Here is an 11,460-nt window from a genome sequence, read left to right as displayed (position 1 = left end):
AAATCTGGATATAGTTGGTTTAAATGTGAGTTTTATAATCTGGATATAGTTGGTATAAATGTGAGTATAAATGTACCTTTTAAATATTTAATTTACTCGCGAATGATTTTCACTATTTTTACTGTTTACTTTTCTCGTGTATATTTTAATGGTTTGACTGTTACTTCTAGCAACACCTGTTGGTTCGTTCGTAGCTTTTAAGTATTTAATTTGCTCGCGAATGTTTTCATGCTTTTCAGTTTACTGTAACTAGCTTAATATTGTGACATGCCGATGTCCAAACCGCCCCTAGTGATGGAAGAGGCAGCGAACGTGGTTTTCTGATTGACTGAAAATTGTGAAAATTATCAAACTTTGAACACCTGTAACACTTTTGCAAAATTTTTCTGGAATAAATGAATAACAAATTCGGATTCAGCGTCAAGAATTACATCTCTATGATACATTAAACAAATTTGTTTAAAGATAATTGTAAACAGTGACGAAAACCACAAAGATCTTTATTTTGTACAAAAAAAAAAAATACAAGGTCGATACATTTTGACAACACTTCGTAAAATAGAAACATACAACAGCCTTAACATACTAAACTATTGAGTAACAAAATTAAAGGATTGTTACTCTTAGTCAGCGATAGCTTTGTAGCTGACCTAAATATGTGAGGTTTTTAACAGCGCCTAATCTGTGCAAGTAACAAAATATTCACCTTGACATTATTAAGACGATTGCAAGACGCCGCACGCTGGCAAAAACGCTAGCACGCCGGACGAAATGCTCAGCAGTATTTCGTCTTTCTTTACGTTCTGAGTTCAAATTCCGCCGAGGTTGACTTTTCCTTTCATCTTTTCGGGGTCGATAAAGTAAGTACCGGTTGCGTACTGGGGTTGATCTAATCGACTGGTACCCTCACTTTGTGCCTAGAGTAGAAAAGATTATCAAGACGATTGGAATTTTTCATTAGTAGTTAACTTAGCAAGTCCAGTTTCAACGGAGTAAGAAATGAAAACTAAGAATATAAAATTAATATCATGTACAACATTTACACTGTCGAAACTAGCGCGAAAAGTTAAATAACATTATAAAAAAGTGGTCGTAAGTTTAGCAGTTGATGTTGTATACTTCACAGGTGTGTCTGTAATACGCCATTTTTCTTCACGTATCATGTGTGAGACCGTATTTTGTGAGGGTACGAATGGCTCTCGTTTGAGAAACACCCGTGTAACTGATCTGTAATTGTGAGGAGTTTAGGAAACCTAAAAAGTAGTAATAAATAAATAAGAATAAGATAAAAAAAATAAACCTCCTTTGTATTACATTAGTGTTGAAGATCCGAGATTTTCCAGAAGTTTCACTGAAGTTAGTTGGACTAAGCAAGTCTAATGTTTTTGAGGTGAAGTAAGTCAAGAGTGAATGTTTGTTTACAAGGCACCAGCTTGGCAGTAGATTGTTTGTTAGGAAGGAGAAATGAAGTTAATTGTAACGAAAAGGCCTAATATTTAGGATACAATCTGTAAATATATTTTGACAACGAAAATTCTATATTTAAAAACATGCATGCTATGTGTGTAAGTTGGAGTAGGTGTGAGTGTGCATACACATACACAATCACAAGCATATATATATGTATATATATATATATATATATATATATATATATACATATATACATATATACATATGCGTATGCATTTGTGTGTTTTTTTGTATGTGTCGGTGTGAGCATTTCTAAAGTAAATATTGTTTTTGTTGGCGAAATATAATTACATACTGTTAAATGCCATATCATTATGTAAAATATCCATTGACAATTGGGTCAAATGAGCGTGTATTACTCATTTCATTGCCCATACAAGTAGCTAATACCTCTCACTCCCAACCTTTCTTCCATGTTTCTTTCTTTACGAAGTAAACATTTCTCACGAATTAGTAATGAGCAGCAAAACTTTCCCTCCTTTCTGTACGGAAATCGCTGTTTCAAGCACAAGACATATATGCAGAATAACGTCAAATATTTTTTTTTCTATACGTATTCATGTATATTTATTGTACGAACTAATGTACATGTAAGTTGTTTCCGTATTGTATCTAAAACATATCTGTGTGAAAGTGTGCTCGTGCGCGCGTGTGAGTGTGTGTTGGTATACGTGTGTGTTGGTATACGTGTGTGCTGGTATACGTGTGTGTTGGTATACGTGTGTGTTGGTATACGTGTGTTTGTGTATAAATACGAAATTATTGAGTCAGTATTAATACAATATGATTCGTACACATATTTCAACATTATGCTGGTTTGGAGCCCGGCAATAGGTGTTCCAAGTGCATTCTAGATGTTCAACAACAATGGGTCATCGGGGAATATTAAGCTACATATAACTATGATGATCGTTTTCCAACATCTAATCGCACTTGGGACGGTTATTTCTGTGTTTCAAACAACAATAATGGTGAAATGTACATAGAAACCACAATATAAACTTGTGTTTATCCTTATCTCTCCTACATTTGCGATGTATCTCATATCTAGTTATGCCACTCTGTATAGAAGTTACTTAACAAGTATACGGGAAGAAAGCTGGTTTATGACATTCTATGTGCAGCTTTAAAAGTAACTCGACTTGCACACAGGATATGTACCACACACACACACACACACACACACACACACACGCACGCACGCACACTTACACATATACACACATATACATACTTTGCTCTTGTATTTGGTTTGCAAAATTCTTAATGTGAACTCGTGTGTCGAATCAAATTTGTTATTTTGGGAGGGTCATTTTGCCCTTAATAATAACACAAATGCAAACGCTAAATTACACACAGACGCTTGCTTATTAAAAAACCCCACCATACTGCACTCACACGCAGGTATGCACACATATGCTGGAGTGCACTCACATAAACAAACACTCATACATTCAAGCACATAACAACGGATATACACATTCACTCATGCATATTAGACTATACTCTCGCGCGCACACTTCACAAGCAGCGGTCACACATACACCTACCTACTTATCTCCTGCATCTCTCTATATCAGGAATTATACCCAAGCCCTTAAAGAGGTTACGGATACACACATTCATAAACACATTTGTTCTTGATGTTGCTGTTGCTATTACTATTGCTAATATCATGGTTGCATGCTGTTGTTGGGATTGTAATTCTACTTTCACTTTCTATTGCGGGCAGAAGGCTCTCGGGTGGTTGGCATCATAATATATGTGAATTGTGGTCTTCTTCACTCCACCGTGACGTGAAGGTCTGCCTTGTTTATGAGCTGTATTAGTTCAAGGTCTCTTCCAGATGTCCTAGATTCGTCTAATAAAACTTTAAGTCCTGTTCCGAATCATTCTCCTGGCTAGATTTCATAACGTACGGGAGAAATTCACTCACATCCTGATCTCCGCGCACCACCACTCACCAGATGACCAGTGAATATATCTTGTGACACACAAGATATATTCACCCTCGCTCTCTGTTTTTTCAGATAAGTGGGAATGAGGATACATTCTTCACTACTACAGAGGTCAGAAGAATGATTTGCTGCATGTGTTTCCTTTAAGAATTGTACTTGGGTGGTGCTGTTTGGTCAGGCTTGGGTGAGGAAGTCTACATCTGCCCACGTTTCTTGTAAATGCCTTCCTACGTGAATCTTTGAAACGCAGTAGCAGCAACAACAGCAGCAGCAGTAGTAGTATTAGTAAAAGGATCAGCAGCAGCAGCAGTAGTATTGTTGTTATTACAGTTGCCCCAGGGCGGCGAGCTGGCAGAGTCTTTAGCACACCGGGCGAAATGCCTGGCGGTATTTCGTCTGCTGCTACGTTCTGAGTTCAAATTCTGGCGAGGTCGACTTTGCTTTTCATCCTTTTGGAGTCGACAAATTAAGTACTAGTGAAACATTGGGGTCTATGTAATCGACTAGTCCCCACCCCGCCAAATTTCAAGCCTTGTGCCTCTAGTAGAAATGATTATCAAAGTTACTGGTGGTGTTGCTGCTGCTGCCGTTCGTCGTGGAATATACAAGTTGATTTATTGATGCGTTTACAAAGATTAAACAACTATCATTTTGTTACATGGAATTTTATTAACGGAAATTACTTTCAGATATTGTTCTAAAGACAATTACATATTCTTTCACTTTTTTTTACTCTTTTATTTGTTTCATTCATTTGACTGGAGCCATGCTGGATCATCACCTTTAGTCGAACAAATTGACTCCAGCCTAATACTGATGCTATCGGTCTCTTTTGCCGATCTGCTAAGTAACGGGATGGTAAACACACCAACATCGATTGTGTAGCGATGGTGGGCGGACAAATACAGACACCCAAGTACACCCCCCCCCACACACACACACAATATTTACTACGGATTTCTTTCAATTTCCGTCTACCAAAACCACTCACAAGGCTTCGGTCGGCCCGAAGCAATAGCAGAAGACACTCGCCCAAAGTGCCACGCAGTGGGAGTGAACCCGGAACAATGTAGTTTGGAAGCAAGCTTCTGACCACACAGCCACTCCTGCTAAAATTCAACACGCATATTATTTTCTAATCTAGGCACAAGGCCCGAAATTTTTCCGGGATGGGGCCAGTCGATGAGATCGACCCTAATATGCCAATGGTACTTAATTTATCGTCTCCGAAAGGATGAAAGGCAAAGTCGACCTCGGCGGAAATTAAACCCAGAATATAAAGACAGACAAATTCAATGCGCATATTGGAAATAAAATCATTGAAGTACAAAAAAATCATTATTTTCATTTTTATAAAATACCAACCACATCGAACACTTGCAAAGTTTGTTTATAAAATGTTATCGCATTGGAATATCTGTAATTTAGCTTTAAATCTATCGCTGCCTGTCACTCGGGGGCCGTTTACCGTAGGGGTACAGTCCATAGATGGTATCTGAGGGGTTCGCGTGCAGTAGCCGCCAACTGGCAACGTTTTCTTTTTTTCCCGTTTTATATGGGCAAGATATTCAATCTTTTTTGCTGTTATCCCTACAGCCTTAGTGCGTTGGAGATTTACTTTCTTGTTTGCAAAATGCCATTCGTATGTTTGTTGTGAACTCTCACTTCCCATTGTTTGACATGACAAGAAGTATTTAAACCAATACTAACCAAAATATTTATCAATGAAAGCTAGAAGAAATATTCCTTCACATATGTGGTCAAAATTTGAATGTAGTTTTCAATTTTTGCCACTTCTTATTTCTTTATTGCACACAAGGGGCTAAACATGGGGTGGGGAGGGAAACAAGGACAGACAAAGGGATTAAGTCGATTACATCGACCCCAGTGCGTAACTGGTACTTTATTTATCGACCTCGAAAGGATGAAAGGCAAAGTCGACCTCGGCGGAATTTGAACTCAGAATGTAACGTCAGACGAAATACCTATTTCTTTACTACCCACAAGGGGCTACACACAGAGGGGACAAACAAGGACAGACAAACGGATTAAGTCGATTATATCGACCCCAGTGCGTAACTGGTACTTAATTTATCGACCCCGAAAGGATGAAAGGAAAAGTCGACCTCGGCGGAATTTGAACTCAGAACGCAGTGGCAGGCGAAATACCGCTAAGCATTTCACCCGGCGCGCTAACGTTTCTGCCAGCTCGCAGCTTGCCACTTCTATGTACCATTATCTAGAATCTTGTGTTGACATGTATAGCAACATTTATCAATGTGTAACAGTCTATTTTTGTGTATCTGGTGTCTCATTTCTGTTAAACTGAGTGAGATGAATATTTAACACTCAAATAAATAACTGTCTTTAAGGAAACATTTCGAAAAACCAGGGAAGTGTTTAACAATTTTGTTCTTTTAACATTTATGTTGCTAGTTACAGAGATAATGATAAAGAATATTCAAGTAAAACCAAAATGCAACATCACCCAATGCTTTCACGGATGATTAAATTGGATGTAAGGAATGGTACATGTGGTTCAGGAATATCTCTGTCATAATTTTACTCCTTTCTTAGTTCCTGCATTCAAGTTGGGGCTGTAGAGTTCATCGATCAGAATATATCATTGTTTAATATTTGAAATATATGATTTAGTATGAAATATATAATCTGTCGTGCTGATTTCTCAATATATTTAAAGATTTTTTACTGAGAATATTTTATATGATTTAAATTAAACATGAATAAAAAAAAAAGTAAACACTCTTCGTTTTATATGAAATTTGTATATGTCAACTCCATGCATCACCAATAACAAAGCGTACAAGAAGTACACCGATAACAGAGAGTAAACCACCGAACACTGATATACAGATGAAATATCCAGCAATAATGTTTGCTTTCACTCCAGCAGCTGAATCACCACTATAGTACAATGCCTTCGCCTAGAAGAGAAAATGAAAGTTTTTATTTAGAACTTGTAAATAGAACTCAACAACAAATACGTTAGTTTCAAATATTGGCACAAGACCAACAACTGGTACTTATCGACCCCAAAAAGTTGAAAGGCAGCGTTGACTTCGGTCGATTTTGAACTCAGAACTTTAAAACCGACGAAGTAACGCTAAACATTTTTCTCAGCGTGTTATCGATTCTGCCAGCTCACCGACTTAGCAACAACAGCTAGATGAACAATATAGTTTGTTCTAAATAAAGGAGTGAATGAAAAGATGCTGGTGTGATTATAAATTCTACTAATATTTTTGTAGTGCGGATGTGGTGAACTGATATTATTCATCTGTTTCATTATTGTCCGCAGGTAGCTAAACATAGAGAGGACAAACAAGGACAGACAAAGGGATTAAGTCGAATACATCGATCCCAGTGCGTATCTGGTACTTACATAATCTTTCTCGAAAGGATGAAAAGCAAAGTCGACCTCGGCGGAATTTAAACTCAAAACGTAACAGCAGACGAAATACCGCTAAACCTTTTTCCCAGCTTGCTACCGATTCTGCCAGCTCACCGCCTTAACAAGAGCAAATAGATGAATAATATAATTTGTTCTTAATAAACGAATGGATGAGGAGATGCTGATTTGACTATAAATTCTAGTAATAATTTTGTAGTGTAGGTGTGGTTGTGGTGATGAACTGATATCATTTATCAGTTTCATAAACATTGTTCTTATAAAAGTAGATATTTTACCAAAGCCCGTTGCTACTTTGGTGTTAGAGCTATTATATGTACACTGAATGAATAGAAACCTTATTTATAAAGACATGGTAAGTTGGCAAAGATATAAGAGATGAGTGGAAAAAGACTGTTGTGGCTGAAATACTTGGAGTGATTATTGTTAGACTTAATGGAACAATTTTACTTACGGGTATCCCCTCATACATACACACACAGAAACACACACGCACACACATACAAACACACACAAAACACATATATATAATCAAATATGAACTAAAAGCAACTCAAGAGATATAAACAGTATCGAACACACATACACAAGGTATAGAGTGTCATCCAGACTCGGCAATGACACTCCGGTCTCACACCAATTCCGCTCCACCGGTCATTCTCTGCAACATCTCTCTGCGTTCGAATTCTCTGCACAGGAGCCATCTAGGCTCCTGCCTTCGTCGCGAACAAGAATTAATCCTCTTCCTCCATTCCTTTGCTCCTTAATGTGGCAATTCACCACTTCTCTTCATCTAACACCAATCCCCATAGATTCCCACGCACTTTTCACAGTCACATGCCTTTCTCTTCCAGCCCACACCTGCACACCACATAACTTAGTACTCATACCAGACACACCACTATATAAATAATGGTGTATGTATACACTTGAGAAAGGTGCAGCAGAACTGAACTCGGAGCTTTGTAGTTGGGAAGCAAACTTCTTACCACACACCCATGATTGGATAAAAAATACTTACTCTATATGCAAAAAAAATCGCAGCAAGTCCTGTTGGAAAAAAGCAGAACAATGTGACACAAATTGCCTCGCTCATCTTACTTTTAACGTGTTGTGATTCGTAGTTTTGTCTCTGAAAAGGAGAGATACCAAAAACATAACATAATCATTTAGGATGGTTATGACGACATTCATGATGACGATGCTGATGATAATGCTGCTGCTACAGATGCTGCTGGTGATAAATTGGAAAAGGATGAAAATAGAGAAGATGATGATGATGATGATGATGACGACGACAGATACGATGTAATGACAACGAGTAATAATACTTTCTACTATAGGCACAACACTTGAAAGTTGAAGAACTGGGTAGTCGATTATATCGACCCCAGGACTAACGGTACGCATTTTATCAACCCCGAAAAGATGAAAGACAAAGTCGACTCCGGCGTAATTTGAACTTAGAACGTAAAGGGGCATGAAACGACGCTAAGAATTTCGCCTGTCATGCCAACGATTCTGCTAGTTCATGGCCTTACAGTGAATAACAACAACAACAACAACAACAACAACAATAATAATAACAATAATAATAATAATAATAATAATAATAATAATAATGATCTGTGGACAAAACGGTGAAACCGTATGGCATATTACCAGCCAATGTACGCCACTAGCCCAGAAGGAATATAAGAAACGTCACGACAATATAGCCAGGCTTGCAACAAGTACGGACTTGACAGAGCAAAAGTTTGGTACTACCACAAACTTTTAGGGATGAGGCGGTGATGCAAGCAGCGACTGAGAAACGAAATGTGGCTAAAGAAACGAGGTTTTTTTGAAAATAAGTAATGAAAGTTTAATGGAAGGTATTGTCGAAAATAGAAATGCAAAAATCCTATGGAATTTTATGATTCAGTGCGACCATGAGATTGAGAATAGGAAGCCGGACATAGTCTTAATTAAGAAAGAAAACAAACTATGCTGGATCATAGATATAGTATGCCCAGATGGAAGAAAGAAAAGTCGAGAGATATGACAGGTTAGCATGGGACGTTAAGCAGTTGTGGTCGATGAAAAAGGTAGCAGTAGGACCAATAATTGTCGGAGCCCTGGGAACAGTGAGCAAAAATCTTGAGAAGTACGTGGAATAACTAGGGGCTGCAATAAGGGTGGAGCACTTGCAGAAAACAACACTGCTTGGAACCGCTCGAATACTCCGGAAGGTGCTCGAAAAATAAGAGGTGCTACCTTAGTTCACTGGTAGTGAACAACTGACACTGTAGTACATCTCCAGCGTTAGAAGTGGTGCAAAGGCAATAAATAATAATAATAATAATAATAATAATAATAATAATAATAATAATAATAATAATAATAATAATAATAATAAAACAGAAGACAGTATTATCGTGTACAGCTCGCATTCTAAGGAGAGTATTGTCTCTTTGAGTCACAAGAAAAGGCACTACTTGAAACCTTTGGTGATTTGTTATTGCCTGCTTTCAAGTAAAGAATAACCGGTAATTGAAATTATCCAAGTCTTTCAGAATAACAACTTCATCATCATCATCATCATCAACAACAACAATAATAAAAATTAAAAAAATCTAATAATAATAATAATAATAATAATATTAATATTAATAATAATAATAATAATAATATTTTAAAAGGATTGATGTAACTTTTCACAAAGGTAAACAGACGAGACGAAGAGTGCGATGCGATTGCAATAGATATTTCACTGGATGAACGATAAATATTTCACTGGATGAACGATAGATATTTCACTGGATGAACGATAGATATTTCACAGATGGGCACAGATATGACGTCAGGCACAGATATGACGTCAGGCACAAATATGACGTCAGGCACAGATATGACGTCAGGCACAGATATGACGTCAGGCACAATAACAGTAGTTCGACAGAACTTGCCGAACATTTTGCTTCAAACGGCTGCAATTTTGAAAAAGACTTGAGAGTGCATATTCTCAGAAAATATTTTGAATTTGCTTCACTTTCACTTCTCAAAATGCATGAGGAGAAATATGTTTACGGGTTATTAACATCATGCCCTGGAGGAATGAATAAGATGACAGGAAAATATCCTCAAATTTATACAAAACTGTTTAAATATTCTTTTTTCTCTTTTTTTCTTTCCTCTTTTTTCTGTTTTCTTTTTTTCTGTCTTTTTCTTTTCGCCTGTTATAAAATTGTAACTTAAAAACTGATGATGTCATTCCATCAACGTATGGACGCTGGTTGCTCTCGTTCAAACTTTACGTTTAAATTTCTATAATTTTTAATTTTTATCACTACTTATTTTGAATTCGACAAAGACAGACTTGTTGTCGAAATATTCATCCAACCAATAAAATATCTATTGCAATTGCATCACGCTCTTCGTCTTGTCTACTACTACTACTACTACTACTACTACTACTACTACTACTACTACTACTACTACTACTACTAATAATAATAATAATAATAATAATAATGATAATAATAATAATAATAATAATATTAAAGATGAAACAGAAGCAAATATAATAGATATTGCAATACCAAACGATTCGAAGGTGACATGTAAGGAAACAGAAAAGAGTGAGAAATACCAGCCATCGCAGGACGGGATAGGAAAGTTATGGGGTATGAGTAAAGTAATGGTGATACCGGTGGTAACTGGTGCATTAGGAGCAGTTTCCAAGAGCTTTGAAATGCATATTAAGAATATTGGTGCTGCTGTCAGGCTCGAAGTGATGCAGAAGACAGCATTGTTGCGTACAGCTCGCATTCTAAGGAGAGTATTGTCACAGTGAGTCACAGGAGAAGGCACTACAAGAAACCTTTGGTGATTTGTTGTTGCCTGCTTTCAAGTAAAGAACAACCGCAAATAGAACAGCGAGAATCAAAACAACAACAACAACAACAACAACAACAAATACAACAATAATAATGATAATAATGAGGGAGTATCATAGCCATGTGTTGAGAGGAATTCTCTGGGGTTTGGATAAGTCAGCTTTGGAAACATGGGTGTTTTGTTCAACCTCCTTAAACGATCATTATTTAGGGACTTTTTGAGCGGGATGGGCTACTCGACCTGAAGAAAATTCTAACTGGGCTCCACCTGCAAAGTCATGCGCTGTTAATCTCGATATGAGATCACCATGTCGTGATGCAGGTATCTGGTGTACCCTTATCAGATGGGTAGTCATAATGTGTATAGTAGGCAACGTATATTTTACCCCAGTGTCACTTTGTTGGTATGCGCTGCTTTCTCACTAAATAATGATGATGATAATAATAATAATAATAATAATAATAATAATAATAATAATAATAATAATAATATTAATAATGATAATAATGATGATGATAATAATAATAATAATAATAATAATAATAATAATAATAATAATAATAAGTCAAAATTAAAAGAAGAGTGCCATTTGTTATCTGGTGAACGATATTTCGACATCTCGTGTGTCTTCAACTGGTTCAAAAAATAAATTTGTCAATCTACTTCATTTTGGTTAATATAGAAAGGATTCTATATTAACCAAAATGAAGTAGATTGACA

At 36.7% G+C, this 11,460-nt stretch overlaps 1 protein-coding gene across 9 annotated transcripts in view; it reads right to left on the bottom strand.

Moving 5' to 3' along the window:
- Positions 1–484: 484 nt before the first annotated feature.
- The window catches only part of LOC106884205 (uncharacterized), a 22,790-nt gene continuing 11,814 nt past the window's right edge, over positions 485–11,460 (bottom strand). The window contains exons 3-6 of one of the 9 annotated variants that reach the window (XR_008266543.1): positions 10,551–10,746; positions 7,883–7,993; positions 6,835–6,960; positions 485–917 (exon numbers count right to left, since the gene is read on the bottom strand). Coding sequence is in view for 2 of the 9 variants with exons in the window: in XM_014935453.2 (XP_014790939.1) it covers positions 6,224–6,376; positions 7,883–7,993 (264 nt within the window). In the remaining 7 variants the exon portion in view is untranslated. Of the gene's footprint in view, positions 918–4,080; positions 6,377–6,834; positions 6,961–7,882; positions 7,994–10,550; positions 10,747–11,460 lie in introns of those variants that run through there. The other 8 variants (XR_008266544.1, XR_008266542.1, XR_008266547.1 and 5 more) reach the window with 8 other exon arrangements.

The sequence above is a fragment of the Octopus bimaculoides genome, chromosome 2 (genome assembly GCF_001194135.2).
Source record: "Octopus bimaculoides isolate UCB-OBI-ISO-001 chromosome 2, ASM119413v2, whole genome shotgun sequence".
Classification (NCBI taxonomy): domain Eukaryota; kingdom Metazoa; phylum Mollusca; class Cephalopoda; order Octopoda; family Octopodidae; genus Octopus; species Octopus bimaculoides.
The sequence above is the reverse complement of the archived record's forward strand: the minus strand, read 5'-3'. Positions and strand labels throughout refer to the sequence as shown.